This window comes from Gambusia affinis, linkage group LG12 (genome assembly GCF_019740435.1).
Source record: "Gambusia affinis linkage group LG12, SWU_Gaff_1.0, whole genome shotgun sequence".
In the NCBI taxonomy this organism is placed as follows: domain Eukaryota; kingdom Metazoa; phylum Chordata; class Actinopteri; order Cyprinodontiformes; family Poeciliidae; genus Gambusia; species Gambusia affinis.
Genome location: NC_057879.1, coordinates 17,965,822 through 17,992,239, shown reverse-complemented (window position 1 = coordinate 17,992,239; position 26,418 = coordinate 17,965,822). Strand labels below are relative to the sequence as shown.

The window sequence follows — 26,418 nt, the reverse complement described above, 5'->3', positions numbered from 1 at the left end:
AACCCTGAACAGATATGAATCCAGAATAATTTACATGAAGGAAAAACATTTAGCTTAGACATTTTCTTTGCTCTTGTTTCAACATTAAAAAGTATAGAACAGAGTTAAAAATGGCTTGAACTCAAGAGACATTTGCCTCACCTGTACATGACAGCCCATACTCAGGGTTGTAGAGTCCATTGTGAAATTAAGGTTGGCAATTTCACCATCTTTAGCAGTGTGATTGGCTAGAATTTGATCTGGTGTTACCGGGCCAAGCTGGGGTGGAAGACAGAAATGTTTTTAGCCTCTATGAATCTGTACAACTCTGAAAGCAGTACTGTACATTTTTTTATACCTTGTATGACTTCTTGTTGTCTTTTATGCCAGTCACAATGGCCATGTTAACCTGATCACATGGAACTCCAAACAACCTGGATCAGATCACAGTTAGAAGATTGACTCCATGCACAACACTGTGCTAAGCAATATACACACAGACAAACACTCCCTTACCAGATAATTTTGCAGAAAGCATTTGAAGATGGAGCTGGTCTTCCGCTTGTAATGATGATGCACATTCCTAAAAAGAGAAGAAATGCCACAAAAACAGTCCTTGCAGCCATGATGAGGGACTTTCTTCTGGTTCCGAATGCAGGACTGACTAATTATTTCTTCCTTTGGGGTTTATATGGAGGATTGCCCTCAAGGCAGCACCTGAAAGGCGCTTGGATTGTCATGTGGAGGCATGGAAATGCAATTTGGATGATGGTGAGCATGACCCAGGCAGCATGTTTGTCATCTTTCAAGGCTAATTAAGATATTCTAGTGAATCAAAAGGCTGGGAGGACAGCCATTATGTCTTCTGCCTTAAAATAATCTGCGCTATCCCAACTGACCTAAACGTGAAAGCTGAGACTAATGTCAAAGTGAGGAAAATATTAGCATATTTTTTACATTTTCATCCCTTTATATAGGGGTGTTAATATTTCGTCTAAACTGTGAGGAAAAAAATTAAATTGTGTTATAATTGTATTGTTATATAACAAGTTGTTTCATACATTTGATTACATTATATTTCTTTGACCTTTTAGTAGAAATATAAAAAAAACTTAAATTGACAGAGTTCAGTTGTAAGATAATTTAAAACTATTAAGCAGCCAAATTTATTCCAGAGTTCTAGCGCAAATACGTGTTTCTTTTATTTCATTTTTAGATTAAGAGGGAGATTGTTTTCCTTCGGTCAGAAAAATGGTTATGTTTTTCTGACAAACTTCTACATATACAAGGAAACTATCAAGATATATTTTGATGTGCAAAACAGGTCAGATTTTATGTGCTCTTCTTTGTTATATACATGTACATTTCTTAAGCGTGATTTAAAACGTATCTGTAAGAAAATTAAGCATCTGTGTAAATAATCAGTTTTCCAGACAATGAAAAAAAAAAGTCATCATCCATCATAAGGACATTTGCTTTATTGCCTGGCTTGTTCTGCTTTGTGTCTGTCTCACTAATGTCACATGTATTAGAGGCACATTATATCATCACAGAAGATATAAGTAACTCCTCACACTTTTCACAACACAGCTCTCCAGCTGCTGCCACCATGACTCTCAGATCTCTGTTGGTCTTTGCTTTATTCCTGCAGTTTGTTTTACCCGCCTCATCAGCTGTAGATCCATCTAAATGCATAACAATATGGTAGGAAATGAAAATATTCACAATTGTTGAGATGTCTGTTTTTTGTACTGGTTGCTACTTTCATTGTCTGTCTGTCTGTCTGTTCTAAGAAATGAGAGGAATCTTTCTTGCAGGACTTTTAGGCTGGCCTGCTCTGAACCTGTGAGTGATCTGGTGAACCAGCTGAAGGCTTGGAGCACAAAGAAGTGTCGAGACGGATCGGAGAAGTGCATGTATAAGGTGATGAAATACTGAGCAAAAACTGAGCATATAGTTGTAGTGTTTTTTATATATGTAACAGCACAGTTTTTTCTTGATATTAAACTTTGGTATGTTTTGTTCTCGTTTTTGTTCCTTAGATAATGAGCGAGTTCCCAGAAGGGCTTGAAGTAGAGCACATCTCCCCTAAGTCAGGCAAAATTACAAAAATTGACTTCGTCTTTGGCCCACTTGCTGCAAAGTCCTTCTGCAAAATCAAAGTTGGTTTGTGATACTGCATTACAAATTAAAATACATAAAAAAAATTACAGGATGTTTGTTTTAAAACATATATACGGTGTCCATCCACAGGCTATTTCTACCACAAAATCAAAGAATGGAACCGATCCTAATGACTATTGCCTCCTCTACAATCTAATTGATGGTAAACTCTTTACTCATGTTTACTTAGTAAATATTTCCTGCATTATGAAAATCTGATTTCATTTATTTTTGTTGTTGCTGTTTTTACCTAAAAAAGCAAGCGGGCTGACCCAGGCAGAAGGCTACAAAGAAATCTGCAATAAGAAGAAGTGTCCCTCGATGTCATCAGCAGACTGTGACAAAGATAAAGACTTTAATGTGTGAATGATTTCCCTAAAGGCAAATTTTTTTGGTTGCTTTTAAAATTTTCTGCCTCTACTGCATCAAGGTAGAGGCAGTACAATTATTCTTTTTGTACTGTCTCTCTCTTCTTGTTGAGAAATTATTGTACAGATTTAATTTTATGGTGATTACTGTTAATTTGTTTTTCCTTTTTCTTCATCTCAGTTTGTGCAAATAACCTATGCATTAAAGAATAGTTCAACATTTTTGAAGCTTGGCTCGATCCGTCAAACTTCATTCATAAAGCGTTTTCAAACAAATTAAATGATACTGACAGACAATAAAAACACCAAAAGTATCCAAAATAAAAGTTGAATGAAATTATTTTATAAGATTAAGATAGGAAAAGAAGTTCTAAACACAAAGTGAAGTGAAAACATAAGATCCAAATATTTGATATTTGATTAAATCTAAAGTAAACACACAAAAGTTGTTTAGATCCAGAACGAAATATCCAATAGAAGCTCAATTTGAAGTTCTCTGTAGACCTATGTGTTGGTAAAATTACAAATTCTTTAGCCTTATAGCAAGTTTTCTTTTCAATTCACTATGTGTGCACAAAACTCAGAGCTGTTTCTCTGCTTTCTAAATAAAATGCTTTGTTATATCATAATTTACTCCACACTGTGGAGAGGGTTTGGACCAACTCACTGTTCAGCCCAACTAAAAAAAAAAAAGAGTTGAACTTGTATGTTTGTGTGAGAGCCTCACATCCAGTCAGATTTATTATGCACCTCTTTTATTTACAACACAAATCATCTTCTTTATCCATGGAGTTGATCAAAAAAAAGAAAGAAAATGTCCAAAACAGACAGCAAATAGCCTGGCTTGTACACTATATACATATAATGCAATGATGTTAACATCTTATATAGTTTGTCTGTGAGAATAAACTTCACATTTCTGCATAAAGCATCTAGAGTGCAGAGATTGCTCCTTGTCTTTTCTTCTTTACCCTCTCTGGTGTATTGACTGCTGTCCGATCAGTTCCCTCTACTTCCTTTAATGTCACTCCAAATTAGCCCTAATGCTTAGCAGCAAGTGTCAAGACAGACTTGAATAAAGAAAGAGCACTAACGAGTCAGCTAAGATTGATACATCAAGACAGGAATTAGTCAGACTTCCAATTAAAGCAAGAAAACTGTCTAACCCCTAAGTGAGTTAGAGCTACAAGAAAATAAAAATAATTGCAGACTATGGTATAACTTTATGGACAATTACTTAGTCTGTCGAACTAAAATAAAATGTTTCAAACTGAATTCCATTATCAGCTCCTTGCCCTTGATGAGGAAGAATAATTGCAAAGATATACAGTACAAAGTCTCCTTGTTGGTCGTGTGTAACTCACACTCTCATGAGCCTTCACCATTAGTAAATAAACTCACACGACATCAAGCACAACACCTAGTAAAGGCTTTGCCCCATCTCCAAGTTACACTGGTCAATGTGGGTAGATCTAAACTGTAGATCTAAACACTGTTTCTACTGGTTCCACGTATTGTTTATAGATTTAATGATGAAAACTAGAATAGCAATGAGGAGAATTTTTACAAAAGTCAAATAATGACTATTTCAAATCCTTTCAAACACCCAAGAGAAACTTGCTAATACAGTGCTGTCATTCAACCCCTCAGATAAAGACAGGTAGAAGAGCAATTCAAGGTTGACAAATGTTATCTCAATTCAAATCTGCATGCATTAGCTTTTGCTGTATGTAAATTGTATCTATTACAAATGATAATGCTAAATGTCCAAGTCATCAGCCACAGTTCACCCAGAGCTCCTCTAGATAACTGATATAGGAGAACATCTTCAGTTTCTGATCTGCTTCAATACGCCTTAACGTCAGTGAAAGATAGCATTTTCCATTTTCACTGAATACTTTGCAGCTCAAGGCTGTTTTAATAGAAACAGAAATCAATGAACACAAATGTTTAAGAAATCACAAATCATCTACCAAAAATATCATACAACTGTAATAAATGGAGAACCTCAGGGCTTCAAACAAAAACAATAAAGCAAACAATTGGTTCCCTCGGTTTAAGAAATTCTCTCCAAGGATCTGCAATCAATGTCCTTACTGTAGTAAATGCTGTGCATGTTGAAAAGGAGATTTTGTAGAAAGTTAATTCCTGCTACATCCATTTTGGATGGTGCAGGTGTCTTGGAGTCGAGTGTTCTGCTGCATCAGGAAACAGTACATCACTATTTCACTACAGTGTTCACTTTATATTGCACAAGACATCTTAATACATTTTTTCAGTCCATTCCTGCTTCAAACACATGAATGAACACAAATGTTTACGAATCCAGTTTTTTTAAACCGAGGGAGCAAATTTCTAGCACTTCTGCTTTTGTTTTGCCAAGTGACTCTTTGCAACCTCCACAATACTTTTGCATTTATGGTATTCCAAAGACAACTCCAATATATTCCAATAAAATAAAGACATTAAACTAGCATTTATGAGTGTTATCATTTGCATCTGTACATATATGTAAAAAAATTGTCTAAAAACTCTCCTTCCTGATTATTTTAACTCCATTTTACAACAGAGAGTTTATCTTTCATTACAGCGATTAGTTTGACTGATTAAGTTATCTGAAACAATATAAGATTTACATATACAGATGAGTTGTATATACGTGTGTACAGAATATATGAAATGTCATGGTTCATAGTATATATTAAGAATTGCGTTCATCAGATTTAACTTCACTCGCTTTGACTTTCCAATACGCAATTGGAATCCAATAATATTTAAATAGTTCTAAACATTCATTAGTAACATGTTAATTTGTTAGTCTAACCAACCATGTGTATTTTTTTGTATAATGTCTAATTGAGGTTACAGTGTAGAAAACAGAAGACATAGGCAATATTGGTTTAAAATTTTCGCCTAACACAAAGGTTCAGCAAACTATAAGTTCAAAACAACAAACTATATCCTGGTGAAGCTTAGAAAGGCTTTCTACACAAAAGTGGTTGAATTCTGCCAAAAAAATAAATAAACAAAGGTTTCAAAGTTTTATAAGAAGATAGATAGCTAACAAAGTTTAAGTTAAAAGAAGCAGATTTTTTTTCCTTTGTTCCATTTCCTCTGTTGGGCATGGGCCGGGGTGAGACTCAGTCTGTATTGCACTCTGTAAAACACCAAGTTTTCACCATAGTGACACATATACTTAAAACAAATATGGCAAATCTGATCCGATTTCTTTTATTTTGAACAAAAAGTAAACTTGTTTCTACGGATCTGACAATGATATAAAGCTCTATTACATTTATGTCATTGTTTTCTGTATTTATGTCTATATCTTTACATCTATAAACAACTCTAGAGAAAAACGAGATCATTCCAAAATTTACAATTTTGAGTAAAATTGTTCAATGATAAAATAAAATTTATTATTTTGAATACATGTATTTGCATAAAAATAAAAAAAATGGCAAATAAGATGGAATGGCCGCCTTACATAGAGATGCTAATTCAAAACTTTGCGCTGGTTTCTTAAATGTTTTCCAGAGCTGCTTTTATCACATTGTTTTTATTTTAATACATAGAATAAAAAATAAAATAAAATAAACATCTCCTAAATTTAATCAAAGGTTTTATTAGACATACTTTTGTGCAAAGATTATACCTTTTTTCCATTCTGCCCTTTATAGAGAAGCACTGGAAATGTAACAATACGAACAAACCAAATTTACGGACTGACTTTCCAGAGAAAGAAAGGAAACTTAGTTCCACAGAGGCACAGATATTTCTCATCTACCTTTTACTCCACTAGGTGAGATGGTAAGCATGTGCCAGGGCAGGAGCACAGCAGGGAAAACGTGCAGTGTTTATTTGGTCTGCAGACCTCCCATGATCTCATCTGACTTGTCTTAATTTGTGTTGCCATTAACGCCAATGCAAAAAATGGCACAAATTTAACACCACAGATGAACATTAGGTGGTGGGACTTCAGTTATATTTTTGAGCAGTTAAAAATAAGAAAGAAAATAGAAAATTATTTTTAGTTTTTAATTAAAAAAATAAAACATTTGCATCTCATGAGTACTTTCTACTTGATCATTTAGTACAATGGGGCAAAAAGTTTAGATACCAGTAATCTAAGTAGAACACGGGAAATGTTTTCTTTGAAGTGAGTGGCTTAAAAAGACACGGTAGGCTCTACATGTGATAGCTTGCCATGCATGTTGCTCCAAGTTTGCTATCTGGATTTTCAGAATAGCATCAAACAGATAATAGTGATGAGTGGCACTATTGTAGTTTCCATGCTATGGGTGCAAATGTTTGTGTTTTTGCAACTAGAAATATTTCAGAGCAGCCAAATTAATGTATTTTCTAAGAGAGAAAATAATGGATTAGCCGTAGTTAAAAAGTGAGTCTGGTCACATGGGCATATTCTCAAGTGTCTCATTAAAAGGTCTTTTAAAAGTAGAGCTGGTTTGATGGAAAGTTTAAGGAGTTTAAAACCTCAGTACACATTGGAACCGGCCCATGCCTTCTTCTGACACAAACACTTGGCACACTTAAAACGTTGCTAAACTTGTTTAAAGTATTTGAAACAACATAGATAATGATAAATTATAGCAGAGCTAGGTACTTACATAACAAGGGTGATTATTCATTCTTTCACACGTACACACAGACAAATTCACAACAAATCTTCTCTCTCTTTCTCTCTTGTGAGGCTGCAAATGAAAGCTGATCTTTGGCAGCTGACATTATCGAGATCTCCTCTGTGGACCAAAATGTCCTCAACTACTGGTTTAGCATTGCATTTTGGGCAGTAGTAATGACTTCACACACATTTTCTGTCTTCCCGCTGTGTCACTCAGTATCCATCCTCCACACCAGTGGAACAGAAGGAGAAAGGATTGAAGCAATCTGTGATTAAGGCAGTCTCATTAGTATTGCAGAGTGGTTTTCTGTTTTTTTTTTTATTATTTTGGCCCCTGTTGTGCAGACAGACTGCCACAACAGTCATGAGTTTCTTTTGCTCCTTCTTTTTTGTCCTTACAGAGAAGATGAGTAGGTGTGAACAGTAGCGGTGAAAGAAAATCAGAGTGTGATCCAAAACGTTAGATCCACGGAGGAAGAATATCCAATCGAAAACATCATCAAGCTGTAATCCTCTTTGGAAGAAAACATCATATTTGGTTTATGTATGATATTCGTATCTCCTCACGGTGAATTATGCTTTACAGGGGTCCTAGACTATAAAAAGCACAACCCAGGGAGATTGGATTAAGTAAAGTAGAAGCCTAGAACTAATTTGTCCTCTGAAGTTAGTGCTAGGGGCTTTTTCAGCGGCGTGCAGAGAAGGGGATAGACAAAGATCCCGCTTACAGTAGATTATTTCTGACTCACTTAACTGAGTTCATTTCGAGATCCAAAGAAAAATCAAAGCAGATACATACACATTAGTAGGACAAAGAAGATGAAGCTCTGCCACTGTCATCTACTGAGGTCAGCTGATAGTTTCCCTTCCTTGTAGCTCACAGTTCACATGTTCCAGCTGTCCTGAGATCTGCCCAAATGGCAAACCTTGTGTACTGTACTTCTTTACAGTCCTTCAAGTTATAGGGCTTTAAGTAGCAACTTTCTCAGAGCTCTCGATACTGTAACAATCCCTTTAGACCCACTCCTGCATGGAGCGCTTGCAGTACAGTATGTGCCGCTGCGTGCTCTTCCTCCTGAACTGGAAAACCGTGTAGAGGAGGACCATCATGCACAGTGCCAGGATGCAGGGAATGGCAATGGCCACAGCCTTCTCCGTACCCCCAACGCTGTCCAGTTTGATGACGACATCCACGTCGTTGTTGTCACAGTGCCTTTCGTCTGCCGCCGGGGGATTCCAGCCCCAGTCGGGGTCAGCGGGGAGGCCGTCGCAGCCCATGAAGTCCCTCAGAATAGACCTGGGGTAGCCGGGCTCCACGCGAAGCATCTGGTTGTTGAACTTCCAGTACTCTTTTCCCTTGTAGAAGTAGGTAAAACCTGCAACAAAGATATGAAAATAAAGAGGAAAAAAATTGTTTAAATATTGGTCTTGTTATGGTAGACTTAATGGTGACCTGGTCAGTTATTTTGCTGTGAAGTGAAGCACTGCAAGTGGGATGTCATTATTTTGAACTACAAAACTTTATCTGGCTTACTGATTGTCTTTTGTCTGATAATATGCTTTCATGCTGAGATTTTAGGCATGAAGTCATTCTAAAGATGGAAAACATATCTATTGAACTATTACTATAAAATCCATCAATGAAAAATGAACCACAAATTTTTTAAACAAGCATAAAATTATCATATAAATTTGACTACAACAATCCAAATGTCATCTAAAAAAAGGCAGAAACAAATTAAACTTTTCAAATAAAAATACGAAGAAGTTATTACATTTCAGGGTATGAAGTTTAGTTCTGTCATCACAGATTGAAATAACGTGAAAACAATGAAGGCTATATTAATATATGGCACAATTGTTTTTGGAGTAAAGGACAATACAGTGAGATTGAAAAACACATTTTTCAGTACAATATGCTAATATATATTTAATCCCCAATTAACTAAATCTCTTAAAAGATCAAAACATGTAAAAGCAGTATCAATTCAAATAAAAATAATGAATTAAATTTAATCAGAAATGACATGTGAAAAACTATTTATATCCTTACTTAATACTTCATATTGCTGTCCAACGTTTTTAATATTTCCTCTGGTATTTTTGATTATGTATCCTTAGTTTGGAGCTCCAACTCTTATTGATTCCAGAGAGAAGAAACATAAAGATAAACTGTTATTAAAATCAAGAGACTACTTCATGTCCACATTTATTTACACATCAAATGTGCAAATATAAAATAACTATTACGATCGATTGATGATCATTTTAAAAAGGTTTAAGCTCTAATTTGAGTTTTCTTATTCATTTGTGAAAAAAATCCTATATGAGAAAACAATAACATCAACAAAGTCACCATTTACCCCCTACTGGCTCCACTACTGTTTATACTTTGTCTTTACAACCCTCTTTTGCATATAGGACAGTATTTTGTCTTATAAGAGCCTACAGATAAGAAAGGATCATTTATCCTGCAGATATTTATCAGCTGGATAAATTTTTGGGAACTGTGATGGCCTTGGAAGAAGGTTGCTTTCATGTCTGGTCAACTATTGGTGTGTAGACTTTCTGCTTCTTTTAGGAGTCAGTGATGGTAAATTTGAATTTTTCTGACAAAAACCAGCAGATTTTAAAACAAAATTTTCAGCCATTTTCAAAAAGGTACTCGAGGTTAGCAAACACCACAAACTTTACATGTGACATGAAGATAGAAAATAAATTTTTCCTCCATTTTCTCCCCCTAACAACCAGTTTGGGTGTGGATTGGGTCTAATGATTTTTATGCAGAATTTTCAAAACAACTTTGATGCAGTTCTCCAACAGCGAGGTCTGGAAGTTATTTAACATCCCTTACAAATCTCCTCACCCTCCATGATGGAAAGATAAATATTGATCCCACTCCAGCATTTATTTTATGAGGATCTTTAGAGATTCCTATAATTTTTGCAATCCATATACCATTTGCCTTGTCCACAAAAGCGCCCTGTGGAGAGTCAGGGATGCCCTTCCAGATAGTGATGGGTTTAGGGTAACCTGGGTCCATCGTCCTCATGTCCTCATTATACCTCCAGTATCTAAAAAAAAGAAAGACAGTGATAAATACCAACAGTTAAACAGAGGATTTGGAGTTTGCTACTTCATAATTGATCGAATATGGACAAAGACTCTGTTCTCACAAAGACAGAGAACAGTTTTCTCTGCTACTATTTAAAACATATACTGTATAATTAGAACAAAAGTATAAAGTGTGTAGGTATTGCACTTTCTCTGTTCTTAAGATGCACACAAAGCAGAATATCCCCCAAAAAAGAACAAGGTAAATTTGCTGAATCGTTGTTTTTTTTTTGTAGCCAGATAAAAATATGTAAGGAATTTATCTGCAGAGTCATATTTTGTAGTTGTTCATGTTGCTGTTTTGGGGATTCTTTAGGGTTGCAGTGAATGTGAATGTGCCGATAGCAGCTAGTGATGATGTGAAGAGTTAACAAATAAAATTTAATTCAAGCATTTCTCCAGCTCTATGCCTACTAAATTATTAGATTTTCCACCACAACTTACTTTTATCAACCATATCCCCCTGTGTTTTAGTTTGCAAAGGCAATAAACTGAATGCTGCAATTTCATAAGATGTGTTTTTAAAGGTTTGATCTGAATGCTTCGGCATGTTTTATTAAAACTTTCTTTTATATTTCTAATGGACTCATGTTCAGCTCTTGCTTAATGAAGAGATGAGAGCTAATTTAAGCTCTGAGTTTGCAAAGTAAACATGAAAATTTGTGCTTACTATAGTTATTAATGAGAGCTGAGTGGATGTTACTTCTTATACATATATATAAAATTTTAAATGTGTAAATATACAGGATTTAAGAAACCTGATTCTCAGTGAAGTCATTCTTCTTATCCCCCCCCCCAAAATAGTTTACTTTATCTGTAGTTAGATAGAATTACTCCAACTGTTATGATGGTTTTCAGAAAAAAAGACCATTAGCTGACTCATTTCACATGACAGGAAGATCCAATCAGTCAATCTTCCATGGCGTGTCTATCTGCATTGCAGATTAGTCTCAGACGTTTTTGTTAGTGACGAACTCCTCACACGCTGATGCGCAAACCCGTAAAACTATAGATAAAAAAGCCATTTGAATTAGAGCACCATCAGCCCCCTGTCACACATCCCCGCTGAGAAGTAAAATCAACTTTAAAATTATCTGCACAACATCCCCCTTTGATTAAATGGAAGAATCTGTGGATGGAGCTGACAAAGTGTTTTGTCAGCTCCATCCACAGGGTCCTCTGACCTTTCAGGATATGATTTATCTCAACAGCTGAACATGTGAGTCAGACGGGCATATTCTCATACTGTACAACGGCTCTGACGCACATAAATAAACAACAGATTTTGTGCTTTAGGCGTTCTGGAGAGACAACAAAAATAATTTTGAATTTCCTTTGAACTAAGCTAACACCTAGCCCCATAAAAAAAACTTCATCAAAGTTGTTAAAGTTAAACTTGAGTATCACTTTTGTAGCTATAAAAAAATGCACTCAAGTTTTGAGAACGTGTCCCTCTTAGGTAGTGGAAATGTAAAAAAAGCATAATAGTTTTTATGGGCTTGAAGTAAAAAGGTACCACACAATATTGATTATTAAATTAAATAACTCTGGAATTATTTGACTCTTTGATTTGATTTAGTTACAGATTTACCATTTAGATTTAACTGATGGAAATAAGTTAAATATAACTTAGAAGTCCCTTAAAAACTTTGCTTTTAAGGGACTTAACTTCAAGTCACCTCCCAGTGTGCATACAATACACATATTCAAAACTGCAATAATAATTATGATTCTGTATATTTTGCTGTTCTATTAAAATGATACTCAACTGAGCACCGAAAATAAAATAAAATATTCCACATAGTGATTATTTAAAACACAGTTTGGGCTTTATTTGCTTGTCTTGTCTTCAAAGTAAGTATAAGTCTCCTCTCGTCTCATGTTTGTAATTCATAAGTTTAATTACAAATATTGAAAAAAAGATTTCTCTTTTCCTTTTTTATTAATTTATTTTGATATTACGTTATATTGGCTAAAGCAGCTACAATTGGCGTTGAATTGTGCCCCTATCTGATGACTGAAACATACAAGTTGTTAAAAAGACCAAAACCATCTTAGCCGGCAGAGACCTCCCACATTTAGAAGATTGTTTCCCTTCCCTTAAGTCAAACACAAACAAACAATGAGGTGCAATTAGTACAAATACTTTTTGTCCCAAGCACCATTGAAACTTTTAGAAGGTTTTATTACTTGTTGACATGTGGATTATGCCTCGACTATCTTTGACTGCCGCTGTGCTCCAAATTTTCCCTTGTGGGGACAAAGATGAACTGAAGTGAAGTGAAAAACTGGCACTGGAACTAATAATCCAAACAAACCTGTCTCCTTTGAAGAAGTAGGTCTTAGCGGCATCTTCCCACCAGACGGCTGTCTCAATACTCTGTGTGGGCATGCCGCTACCGAACAGAGAAATGTCCTGAGGGTAGGAAGGCTGAAGATGCCGATCCTTGAACACCCAGAAACGGTTTCCTGAAACACAGAAATAAGGTTAGTATGTGCAACAACCTGGAATCACACCAAAAAAAGAAACGGCACTACTCCTGCTTGTTCATGCCCCTTTTTGTGGGTTATTTTTCTTCATGAGATTTCACAGACCAGATGTTTCATAAGCTTGTTTAAAGATTATCTTCGCAGCACAAAATGTAAGCTTGATGGTGCTCTGAAGGCAACTCTGCTGAGTCTTGTTGTTTTGAGTCTTATTGAAGTTATTGTTGCGTTTAATTCAATTTGATCATAAGTGCCTCGGGCAAAGGGAAGAAAGCTGTTGTGGTGCAGTGTTTGGGTGTGCTTGTGTGAGTGCTAGGCGGCTAGACGCTCACGTGCACACACCCATGAGTACACACATGTTTAAGTCCTTCAGAGTGAATAAATAAAGCATGAGGCCCTCTGATCCCACTGGGTGACAGATGTCATGTTAATCTGTCTGATGGACGGATGTCTCTCTGGGACCTACACCCATTCTCCAACCATGCAGACGTCTATGAAAGCCTACGGTGAACCACTCTGGTTTCAAGTATCAAAGAAGATATTGTGTGTTCAAGAGCTGACAGTTCAAGTTATATCAGTCAAGAGGTTTTCAGATTGATATTTTATTAATGCACCAATACCACAACTGTCACATTACAACTATACACTTTAATGTTTTTTTTTTAAATGTATTGCCCTGGGATTTCATAAGATGCACAATTGGGAAAAATAATAAAAATCTGCAACGTATTTAGTACATATCTCCAAACAAGAATTCTCAAACTTTGTGGAACCAACTTTTGCTGAAAGTATGGCTACAAATCGTTTGGGTTGTCTGTACCAGCTGAAAAGCTGGCCTAATCTGACCTCTGTATTTCTGCAGCTGCAGTTTACTGTATCCGCTACATATATTGTGACGTCTTGTGGGCTTCATCTGAAGGACTGATGGAGGTTATAACTATTAATGTCCTGTTAAAAGATTCTCCCATCTGACCTTTGCATCTCTACAGCTCCTCCAGAGTTACCATAGGCCACTTGGCTGCTTCTCTGATCAATTTTCGATACTCCTTGCTTAGCCTGTTAGTGTAGGTGGACAGTAAAATCTAGACAGGTTCCAGACTATTTACACTTTATTCTGTGGATTGAGCAGTGTTCCGTGAGAAGTGCATAGCTTATAGTAAGCCTGGGGCCTTTACAGAACAGCTGCATAAATGCTGAGATTAAATTATGCTGTTGTGGACTTTATTAATTAGTTGACATTGACATTTGAATTGAAGGGCTTACTACAAATCCACAACAAAGTGTTTAGATTTTTGTTTGCAACCAAAAAAAAAAATGTCAATCATCTTGCTTCAATTCCCTGCAATTCAATTTCTAAATATATACTTTATATTACCTTTAAAAAAGACAAACTTCCCTTCACTGTTTTCATACACTGCATCAATTTTGGGTGGCAAGCCTTGCCAGAAGTGATTGATCGGCATGGGGTAACCCGGGACCACTGAATTATCCCGTACCCTCCAGAACCATTGGTCCTGCAGAAACAAATCATGCAAAATTTTTATTACCTGACATGGCTGAAACATCAGCAGGAATGCTTTCCTCATGGTGATAACCTGCTTTACCTTGAAGACAAACAGCTCCTGGCGTAGGATAGCCAGAGTGTTGAAGCCTCCGTCGCAAATGTTTGGTTTGGAGTTGGGGTTAGACGGCTTGGACCCCTGCGGAGGACGATGGGGTCTTGCGTGGCGGTCGTGTTTCCGGGGGTCTGAGGGCGGATGGAAACGAGGAGGTGGAACTGTAGGCGGCGGACTGGTGGGCTGTGGAGCTTTATCTGGTGGTCCTAGAAATACAAACTGCAGTGTTACAACTTGTTCCTGTGAATCAGAACTTCACTGCTGTGGTTTTATGATATTTAGCCATTTCAAAGACTGGCCCCGCTGAGAGATATTTTAACCAATGCAACCATTTCATTTGGCGCTGATTATTTTTTCTCTTTTGCAATCTGTTAGTTGACTCATGTTGCTTTGAAAAACACAGATTGGCTGACCTCTTTAGCAGCTGACAAATGCTGTTTACTGGCATTCAACCCAGCATGACTGACGCAGCAGCATTTGCAATGTTGACGAAGTTTCAGAGCTTTGCAATTTGCAATTTGATGTTTTGTGATGTGGTGCATCTTTAATAAAGTGTTGGAACAGTTTAACTCATACAAACTGTTACTTAATGATTTATCATTTAAAAGGAGATTGTTTTGTGGTACATTACCATAGATTTTCTGGATTCCCTGCAAGTCATCTTGAGGTAGTTTGAAATTCTCTGTGTCCATGTACTGGTAGAAAGGAGCCATGATAGCAGTGGGGTCATTTGAGTGCTCAAGGCCAAGGGCGTGGCCCAGCTCATGGACTGCAACCAAGAACAGATCATTTCCTAGAAAGGGGAAGAAAAGATGTGCAGTAAGAATCTAAATCCTTGATTATATCCAGGACAACATAAACAGACTTTACAAAAGTCTAAAAGTTAGAAATTGACTCTTGTGTATTCCCCACATCAAATAATTGAAATATATAACAAGAGGCTGTCTAAGTAGATTTCAGAAATGTAAAACACATAAAACACCTGGCTTTGTGCATTTCTCTAAGAGAAAAAAAAAAGATGCAATATCCGTAAATAATAATTAGGCTTAAAAAATTAGATAAAAACAATTTTCAACATTCAAAAAGTCTCCAAAACCATTTCTTGATTGTTGTTTTCTTTATCCAACATATGTTCGTAGAGTGTGTCCAAAAGATTTTTTTCTTCCAGGATTGCACTTTATTCAGATCCATGATTTTTCTCATCAACTCTGACCAGTATCCCTGTCCCTGTGTGTTTATGCTCCTTGCATAAGCTACCATGTATCTTGACTTCTTCTCTAATTTTTGCACTCCTTCTTCATTCTTTTTAGCTTAGATAAATGGCCAGGTCTTAAATGTCTGTATGATGGACAAAGGAAGAGGGTTTAACTGAATATTATTTAGGGATATCAGTATAAAGGGGGGTGGAAGAAAGTACAATTTACATATTTCTGATTGTATATGTTAAAATATTTTAAAACAGTGGTTCCCTTTCTTTCCAATTCCACACTTATATGATCATTTGCAATGGTGCATCAAAAATAGCCCTCATAAAATGCACTGAAGTTTGTTGCTGTAAGGTCATGTATTCAGGAAAAGCTCAAGGGACATGAATACTTTTATAAGGCACTATATCTCTCAGCTTCAGGCAATGAGACACTGTGTTTGCATTTGGATTTATTTTTATACTTTGTATTTTTTTATTACTGATGTCTACCAGAGCTGGTTACTTCTACATCTTTTTTTAACACATATTGATTCATACTATTTTGCACATATGCTGTGAAAAGTGTGTCCACTTGAGAACTAAGCATTCACCGACAGACAACATATCAACCATTTTAATGCAAATGCATGACTGAATCAATATTTATCAGTGCTTTTAATTTTTTTCCCCACACATTTTGAAAATGTTGTGGTTTTTACCTGCTTGTTTGAACTGATTTTGTTGTATTTTTATAGTTTTTCCACACAAATGATAAAAATATGTAAGCCACAAAATGAAAATAATTACTTGCCTTCCCTGCTCCACAGTTTTAGTAAAAATTGTACAAACCATTATGAGTTAAGATTACTGGAAATGAATCATGAAGCAGCAAGACTTTCTCCTCAGGTCGAATAAAGCAGGAGGACACACATTTACGTTTTTGCCAAGGACATGTATGTAATGCACCTAAGCATTAAAAAATGTTGGCCAAGAACTGCTGTGTGTTACCGAAACACACACACGAAGACAGATGCAAAAGTAAAAATGTCACAACCAGTGGATGGAGTCAGCTCAGAGTGTCAGTCTGATTTAGGAGGAATTACAACTCTCATGTACAAACAGTGACTGAACCTGTCCCGAAGAGATGGTTGCCCTTTGCAAGGATGATGTGCACTCATGCCAGGAGCGCTGCATAAAACCACCACTGACCCTCAGCCAGCAGCAAAAAGGTTACACTTTCCCCTCTCCCACTTTCACCTCATCCAACCAACCTCTGCAACCGATATGCGAAAACACCCTACAAGGATTCCCTGGAGATAAGACTGGAGCTGCCATTAGCACACATGTCAACATGTAGCATTTACAGATCCACTGCTGTGAAAACCCATTAAAGATGGTGCAGCTTCCTTGGTACACATGCTGAGACAGGAGCTTTTTTTTTCCTCCTTTAGCATCAGCTCTCTAAATGGATGACAATGGCATGCTGCTCAGGGGCGAGTATGCATCTGACTTGGGAGTCTAAGACTATTATCATTAGAGAACAAAAAGAGAGCGAAGGAAAGGAGCTGATGGGTGGCAAGTGGTATCCCTGCACAAACACAATGCAAGCCACAGCCCTCCTCCCCCTCTAATGGAAGGGGAGAAAGCTTGTGCACAGCAGTTGGATAATAGCGAAACCACCCGGTGGTGCTTTCACAAGACTTCTACCCTGTAGGTAGAATAATTAGGGAGTGTTTGGTTGAATGCCTCAAAAAGGTATCCTATTTTCCTCTCTGAGTTGTGCCACTGCAACCACTCAGCTACATCAAATTCAATAAATGTGGATAACCATAATCATGTGCCAGCAAAAGCAAAAGTCCTAAAATAGCAGCGCTCTCTATCCTGTCATCTGAAGAGCTTATTATACAGACAGAAACCAAAGTCCTGACAGATGGGGGGATGCATCTTTATAGAGCAGCGCGGCATCAAACACATCTTAGCACTCTTTGTTTTTGGCTGAGCGTCCCTAACACACTGCCCTGCGATACCGTCGTTCTCATAACACCCTCCAGCCAGGCCATCTGTACTTCCCTGATCTGGCATCCATCACTTCTTATCCATCTCTCCACAAGACTGCACTTTTTACTGTTTGCTTTCCTCACCTCTTCCTCTCAGAGTTATTTATTGCCCCATCATCTTTGTCATCTGTCTCTCTGCTGTTGTCTCTTCTCTCCTTTTCCATTATATCTAGTATTGATGCATATTATTTTTTTAAATAATTTGTTCATGTTGCAACCACAAACCTTACTATAGTTTATTGTGCTTTACTGTCATAGAAACATTCAACATATTTTTGCAAACATAATCTGAAAAGTGTGGCATGTATTGGTATTCAGCCCTCCCCGAGTCAAATCAATTATACAACCACCTGCAAGTCCTTTGGTCTATCTACATCGGCTTTTCACAGATAGATATTTTTCCCCACTCTTCTTTAAGCACTAAATTAAATTAACATTTAACAATTTTTTGACTTCTGAAGAACATTGATTGCACTGGATTTTATTTAGGTGTATCATAGTAAAGGGTGCTGGGAACATATAGCAGAGTTTTCTGAATTTTGGTTTACATTCCCTTCTCACCGTCATGGTTGGGGTTTCCAAGGGTCCAGGGCTCATCTGAATCAAAGTGTGTGTCTCCTCCTATGCCAGGCCCTGGGAAATAGGCATGGGCGAGGAATCCGCCCTCCCCATCGAAAGGCGAGCTGTCACCGTGAAAGCCAGAAGCGAAGATGATGGTGATGTCCACATCACGCCTGCCAGTCTCCAGGGCACTGTATGGAACGGCCTCGAAGCGCAGGGGAGTCACACCCTGCCACACATCAAAAGCCCTCCGGATGGCATCATGAGTCTCCCGGGCACCCACCTTTGGTGTGATATTTTTTATGCTGCAGGAAGATAAACAAGAAACCGCTTGAGGGGCTTCAGAGGGGTGGAGGCTGGGAAAATATGGAAGTAAAATCCTCCACACTTCTCCCCCTTGAGTTTTTAGCTCATTAATTTGGAGTGAATATTTCCAGTTTTTAGAATGAAGAACACTGGGTAAAAAAGTAACACTTGACACAACTATTTAAAGACCAACAGCTTTCACTAGCTTTCACTGAACTTTTAACACAGCAGTCGTTATCAGTCCCTGGCAGGCAGAGAGGAACGGGGAAATCATCTTCTCCTCTCTCTCTATCCACTGATTTTCGTGAATAAAGCTCGGGCCGCGGCGGCGGCAGCACCAGCTCAGCACTGATTGACATTCCATTAGGCGAGGTGGCTCATCAATTCAAATTCAGTGAGCAAGCAAGGAAGGATTTAAATAAATTGGCAGTGTTATCATCTCTTACTGCTGTAACCTGTCAATTTGCGGTTGTGCTGCAGACCCGTTTATCAGTCCTCCTCAGGCCCATTAAAACCCAAAGCTTAATTATAGCAGATAAGATGAGTTTCACTATTTCTGCTGAGAATGTGAATAGTTTATTCTCCCAGTTTTATATATCAGGGTGAGGGCAGTTTGTTTAGCTTAATGAGCGGGAAAGAGATTGTGTAATGGTTCAAAACACATCCTAATTTGTTTTTAACTGTGCTACATACTATTTATACAATTAACAGCACATACGCAATACACAATTTAGGTGTTAATCTGTTGGTATGTGCATGTGTGAATACCCCCCACACAAGCAACATATTTGTTCAGTCTCTATAACAACATGTAGCATACAACCCCGGGTGGTTAAAGGCAGTAAAAATATAAGAATAAATAGTGTAAAAGTAAATAAAATGAAAAGAACAAACCAAATTTTGAAAATGTTTTAAAAACAAAATAAGAAATATGTATTTTTAATACACAAGTTAATAAAAATAAAAGTAAAATAAAATACAAAGTAAACACCAACAAAAAAATTATGCTAGATTGAAACACTATTGAAATAAAATGTTATATGGGGAAAGTAAGAAATCTGAGGAAACTTGCCGGCCATCACAGCTGATGTTTCTGTCTCTCACCTGTAGGTTATGTGTGTACGCTGCCACTTCTGCCCTGTCAGCGCATATCTCCTCCTTCTTGACCTTGTGGCACTTTTGATTTTATCTGGCACTCCACAGCGTGGCCTCTGCATCCATCTAAAAAGTAAGGAAAAAAATAAAAGTTAATTTTCCATTCAGCATTTTTGCATCACAGTCTACACTCTATGATGACACAAAGCGCAGAAGTGAACTCGTCAGTTCTCTTCTCGGGCACTGAACCACAACGGCCAAAGAAAAAAATGGATGCAAAAACACTGCTAAACTACTTCTAAGACTACAGCTCTCATTCGTACAACATAATTTATCACAACTATTGAACAAACACAAAATAATGGCAAAAACATTAGTTCTCACCTTAGAGTGATATCACTGCATGATCATGCAAAACGAGAAGAGGGAAAAGTGTTAAAACCTTCACCCGGTGTTGTTTCAGGTGAGGTGAAGGGGGGTGGGAGGAGAAAAAAAATCTTTATCTGTCCTTCAGCAGTCCATTAAGATAATCATAGTTCCTACTGGTATTTCTAAAAAAAGGTTTTTCAGACTCAAATTTTCAGAATTCTCAATAAAATTTTTACCTACTGTTCAAGCATACATGGATGACAAGCGGCATCATGTGTCTTATTAAGGTGTTTGTGTTGCACGGGTTATGTTTGTGCATCTGCAACACATGTCATGTGTCCACTTACTCCTTGGTTGTCTCATCCAGCGTCCCTGTGACATTGAGACCGTAGATGCGCTGCATAGCAGCAATGGCTGACTGCATGGTTTTGGCTGAGCGCAGGACAGACATTCCCGGTTCTGTGTGGGGAAGGTATCCATACCTCTGTAGCCATCCCTGTAAGGGGTAACATAAAAAAAACAAAAAACATAATCCTAACCCATCCCATCCCAGAATATTGCAATTTACACAGGTTTAATCAGACATGAAATTTAAAAATGCAGAGAGAAAAAGCTACTTTAAATATAAAAGTGAAAGAAATCTTTGTTAGAGGAATGCTCATTTCAGACACTCTATTCATGTTGTCTATGCAGCATAAATACAGACCACAAACATTCCTCCACTCCAATATTGCTTTGCTTAAAGTTTCAAATACCACTGCAATCAAATGAGAAAAAAATTACTTTGTTGAAATAACTTTAAGTAAATAAATGTTCATTCTAATGACGCAAAAGGTCGTTCCCAAAGGATTTTAAAAGAATGATATCACATGGAAGCCTACTTGGGTATAATACAATAAAGTGGGTTTTATTACCTTGCAGTATCAGGACAGATTTGCATAACAAAAGGTCTTACATCTGATTTTGCAGGCTTGACTTTAATGATTTAAGCCACAAAACACTGCATCACCTTTAGGCAACAAAGTGGAGAGGCTGCAGCCTCAGCTGAAACAAGACAACTGGTTCCCAAACTTGGGTCACAAACTGCCAATAACGGACTTAGGCTTCACTTTAGAAAACGATTACTAACCGTTTTTAAATCTGCTATTTAAAAAAGTAGATTTTGCTATAAATTCCTTCAAGAAATAAAGACAGTATTTGCAAACAGATTAATTTCATATTTGGTTTTATGATGTTTTTTTTTTACCTGCAAGTAAATTCTTGTAAAGTTAGGTACTAATCTGGGTCATAAGTCTTTTCAGTGTTATGTTGGTGATAAGCTGAGGAGTTTTGGAAACAATGCCCTAATGCAAAAGTTGCCTCATACAAACCTTTTCTGAAAAATTCAACTTTACTTTGAAAAAAGTCAAAGTAAATTTATGTTCTTTAAGTTCCACTCTCCTTCTCCAGTCTCTCAGAAGATTAGTAGAGCACTTAGAGGTGGAGGAAGAGAAGTCCAATGACAAAGTCTTACAAGTGTAAGTGATCTGGATCTGCTCCAAAATATAATGGGTACAGCCTTTGTCTGCACTTCAGCTCTCTACCAAGACTGATTAAATCCATGTTGACAGAATTGGCATAAACCTGCTAACAGACAAACATTAATGAAGATAGATCTTGGCCAAGGTGGAGATCAAAACACTATATATGAAGATGTGTGTCTTGAAGCAGTGACCACCTTCCTCCAAAGGTCAATGGGCTGATTTTTATATGTTTCAGATTGGGGTTTCCTCATTATTTAACCCAGAAAAACACTCTAAAATTAGACAGTTTTTAGCCCATATGCCTATCCAAATGCATGAACCCCATACATATTTTTTCTTTCTTAGTGAGTACAAGGTTGGAATCGCAATGAGCTTCTTAGAACCCACTTTGGTTCACCAAATAAAACTCATATTAGTAAGAAAAGTTGTGCAAGTTTTATGCGGATCTTAAATGGATTTTAGAGAAAATCTATTAAATCGAGTAACGTAATCAGACTCCATCTTTTTAAGAAACTTCTCTTGCATCAAATGTGTACAGGCAGTTTACATGGGGACATTATGTAATCCAGGAACAATCTCTTATGTGGCCCAGTTTCCCACCCATTTCCAGCCCATTTGAGTACCACGTGTAAATGTTGACTGAGTTCCCAAGCTGATTTCCTACCATTGTCTGCACCTGCTTATGTGTAAGGAGTTGCAAAGGGGAGAGCACATACTTCCAGCTATCACTAAGCAAGAGGCAGAGTTCAACCTGAACAGACTGCCAGGACACCACAGAAACAAACAACCATGCACACACTCCTAAGGGTAATTTAATAAGACCAATCAACATAACATGCATATTTTGAACCATGGATGCTGCAGTACTCAAGAGAGTTTATGCATGCATTGGAATGACATGTAAACTCCATACAGAGAGACTGCAGGCAGGAAATGATACCCAGGACCTTCTTGTTGCAAGGCAACAGCACTAACAACCACTCCACCATGCAGCCCCCAAACAGGTAGTCCAACCAGGTGAAATCACCTTGTTTATACAGTTGACTGACACAATTTTTTTTTGCCCAAAGCTCTACAGTAACTAAAAATTTAGGGAATATTTTTTGTCATTCTTCTAAGCATATCTACTCATTCATGTCCATCCAAGTCCATCTTATTTCTCTCCAAACATGTTGAACTAGTCTCCCAAACATTTATAAACTGCCCCTGCAGCCACACTGTTTTCCTGAGTGTGTGCTTCAGTCTATTGTCGTGTTGAAGGATAATCTGTCACATTAATCTGAGGTTCAGAGAATTATGGTATTCTTGAAAGATTTTAATACAGGGTTAAGTCATCTAACCATCTTTGCAGAATTGTTGCACATCTTCTGCTGCAACATCACCAGATCATAATGCTGCCACCATTATGCTTCAGTGGCCAGTGATGATGATCATGGTTTGACAGTCTCTAAGGTGCTTTTAGGGTAGAACTTAAATAAGCTGTCATGAGCCTTTCAGTGAGTGTTGGCTTCCATCAGGTCAGTCTACCACAAAGCCTGATAAATGGAGCGTGTTAGCAGTAATTGAACTTCTAAATGGTTCTTCTATTTCCACAGACAAACACTGAATCTTCACTTTAGTGAATTTTGAGTTCTTCTGGCAAAGGGTCTTGTTCCATAATAACTCAGTTTAATCTAGAGAGGTTCCTGGAGGTTTTGCATTTCTTGTAAATAATAGACTACGCTGTTATTTTCAGAATGTTCTGATCTTAGAAAAAAAAAATTCCCTTGAAACTTCATTGCTTGGTTTCCACTGTAATATGCACCATTAAGTGTAAGACTTTATACAGTCCACTGTTTTCCATTCTAATTCAAGTTCAGTCAACTAAGCATATTGGATCAGGTTACAGAAGCATGTCAATGGAAATCAGGGGCACTTGAGCTTAATTTAAGCCCTATATACCAAAGTCAGCATATTTATCTTGGTTAAATGGATTTTTTTATATAAACTTACAAATCAAACTCTGAAAACACAATTTTACATTGTATGGACTACCATACAATATAAACTAAATTTTTACTGCATTGTATTATAACTGGGATTTAATTGGAATGTAAGAATTATAATCTGTTTATATGATTGGGATGTTTTCATAAAACATTTCTGAATGTTAACCGAGTGTACCCTTTTACAAGTGTTTGTCTTGTAAAATGGTCTTCAGAGGACAGTTGTCATGAATTAATGGTATAAATATAAACTGTATTTAAAATAATTTGAAATTCACTCAAACTGGTTTTAGAATAAGACTGTGGAGTAAGAAAAAAAAGTGCAAAAACTGACAGGGAGTGAATACTTTCTGTTGGCACTTTTTTGTTATTTGAACAGCAAAAGGAATGATTGTTGCTCATATTTTGGGGAAAAAAGGCTGTTAGATATTTTTATTTTACATTTTTGTACAAATATTTTTATTTAGCATTATTATGCAGTGAGCATCTCATCCCACCCAATGCCCTGCACTGACTGTTATTTATCATGTTACTCTTTTATGGTCAAGCCTCTACAGTGAGCCTGGAATGCTTATAGGAGCTAGTCAGCAGAATTGAAAATGTGCATTGTTAGGAACGGTCCACTCGGCAGGGCTTTAGATTTAAATGTATTCACCAGAAGCTGAGAAAGCACTGATGGTGACAGCAGTCAAGTGTTTGTGTCTTTGCAGCTTCCGGTTGGTGTGTGTGCATGTGAAAGACTGCGGCCCAGTCCTCTTTTCATCCTCTACTAAACCAGACTGGAAGTTAATGCATATAAAAAGCATCACCAGACTCAAACCTAAAGATATCAGGTCCAGGTGTATTCACATCATCTGCAGCTGATCTGCTTCCTCTGTTCATCCCTCCCCAATCTTTCCTTCTCTACTCATCTAAATCTCTGGTTTCTCCTTGTCTTGTCTCTATGGCTTGTGTTTTGTCTATAGACAGTGATTTTTAGACAGATCCTGGATAGACTGAAGTGAGCCATTAAATTGAATAATGATGAGTGTGTGTTACTGTCAGTTTTAGCGTTTAATTTCTCCAGTGTGGAAGGAGGAGGGAGATGGGGGATGAAAGGGGGGAGGGGGGGAGTTGCAGCCTGTGGTGAGGATGGAAATTACATCAATTAATCAGGTACAAACTAGCAAATCCTATTATGCAACTTGTAAATGTTTAATCTTCTTTAACAACATGTGAAGCTGTCAAAACATCTCCCAGCCTCACCTCACAATGACCTGCCACGAAAACACCTTCAATGGGAAAACAAGCATCAAATCTAGTTCAAACACCGCAATGTAACGTCCTTATATGAGCTGTTTCACTATAAATGAAAGATCCAAGGAGGAAAATATTTTTATTTGCATCTCATAATGTCTCCATCATGATCATGCAGAACCACAGCGCGCAGATCCAGCCTGCATATATGTTGTTTTTCACGCAGAGGCAGATGATGTGGAGGAGAGGAGGAGGGAAGGCCGTGCAATGAGAGGGAAAAAAATATCTTACCTCAACGCTGAACTGATGCTGCTCCTCTCCGGACACGGATCGTGAAATCCAAAGCAAGAGATGCAAGCAGAGCGCTGCCGCGTAAAAGCAATCCGGTGGTTTTCTTTTACTGACGGATACTAAGGTCATAATGACCCGCTTTTCTTCCCGACTGTTTATTAGGAGAAGCCGCCTGTCTGCTTTGTGTCAAATGAAAACCATCGGTGCGGGCTGTCAAGGCGAGATTCGGCTGAATTCAAGAAGCGTCTTTTAATTTAAAAATAAAAATAAAACACCCGATGATGGTTGAAGAAACGTGCTCTGATGTCAAGCAGAGATAACTCGGCGCGTTATATTTGCTGTCCTCGCCATTCTGATTTACAACAGCGGCTACATCCATCCACAGCAGTATCAATGGCCATGTACAGTAAAGCTACACAGTCTGCGCAAGATAGGCTCCCTCCCGACTCTACGCCTGCGCTTTGATTCCTCACACAGCGCAGCATCACAAGAGCTGCCCTATAGGCTGCAGACTGCATGAGAGAAAACCCTTCAGGACGCTCTGTACAGCTGCAGCTCAATCGGAAATCACAATTTCATCGACAAGTTATTTTATCCAACACCGTCACTGTATGAAACTTGTGTAAATAGAGTCAGACTCTGAGCAAATTTGACCATTTCTGACTTTTCTGTGCTGGGAAGACATTTTATTCATCATCTATGTGGAATGATGACAAAGGGCAAAATGTCATTTAAAATAAGCTGAAAGTTCACAATGTTGTGTGTTAATGGAAAATTAAGTGGAAGGAAACAAGTGGCTGAAATAAGTACATGATTAACAAGGATACCTGCAGTTCTGAGAAGATTGTGAGACAAAGCCAATTCAAGATATTGGAGGAAATTCACAAGTTGTGGACTGTAGCTGAAATAAAACCTTAACCCTTTCCAGGACATGGACTAGAGCTGTCGCATTCAATGTACTCCTGAAATAGTGACATCAAAGTGAAACTCAGCTAAAAATAAATGAAAATAAGTTTTTCAGCTCATCATAAAATTGGAATACAACATAATAGGAACAAAGACTATTTCTAAAACAAGAATGTTATTTTATGGCCTACAAAATCATAGAAGACAGTTGACTGGTCCAGCAGACCATCAACGACACCCTTCTCAAGAAGTGTAAGGTGCAAACGTCATTGGTAAAGAATTTGGGAGATCAGACTGCTGCATATAAATGGAAATTTAATTGAAAGGGGAAAAAAAAGGTGGGTAAAAAAGGTCCACGAACAACAGGCACTTTTAAGAAGTCTTAAAGCAAACAATTATAACAAAGAATTTGAAAGAAAGTTTCAAGAATGATCACTACAGTCACATTCTTTGTATTACAATGTGAAATTAAAAAGAATATGAGTTGTTGAAGGCTAACAGACTTATATGTTAATACAGACATTTGGAGAAATG

The 26,418-nt window shown here is 37.4% G+C and overlaps 1 protein-coding gene across 2 annotated transcripts; it reads right to left on the bottom strand.

Moving 5' to 3' along the window:
• Positions 1–6,534: 6,534 nt before the first annotated feature.
• On the bottom strand, positions 6,535–25,426 carry mmp16b (matrix metallopeptidase 16b (membrane-inserted)). Of its 2 annotated transcripts, XM_044133990.1 has the most exons (11): positions 24,979–25,426; positions 20,291–20,439; positions 19,959–19,973; positions 19,584–19,700; positions 18,174–18,478; positions 15,001–15,162; positions 14,358–14,575; positions 14,129–14,267; positions 12,585–12,735; positions 10,111–10,226; positions 6,535–8,528 (listed from the first exon to the last, which is right to left on the bottom strand). In XM_044133990.1, the coding sequence occupies exons 1-11, from the start codon at positions 25,105–25,107 to the stop codon at positions 8,167–8,169; spliced, it is 1,863 nt and encodes a 620-aa protein (XP_043989925.1). In that variant the 5' UTR covers positions 25,108–25,426; the 3' UTR covers positions 6,535–8,166. The 2 variants fall into 2 exon arrangements, with proteins under 2 accessions (XP_043989925.1, XP_043989926.1); XM_044133991.1 differs by lacking the exon at positions 19,959–19,973.
• Between the last annotated feature and the right edge of the window lie 992 nt (positions 25,427–26,418).

What these genes read in the sequence shown, in the direction of transcription:
- mmp16b (XM_044133990.1), bottom strand. Translation starts at nt 25,107, where the DNA reads ATGACCTTAGTATCCGTCAGTAAAAGAAAACCACCGGATTGCTTTTAC. An exon ending in GAAGTTTGTCTTTTTTAAAG is followed by an intron (nt 12,736 to 14,128) that starts GTAATATAAAGT and finishes TCTGTGTTTCAG; the next exon opens with GAAACCGTTTCTGGGTGTTC. An exon ending in TTTTGTGGACAAGGCAAATG is followed by an intron (nt 8,529 to 10,110) that starts GTATATGGATTG and finishes TCTTTGTTGCAG; the next exon opens with GTTTTACCTACTTCTACAAG.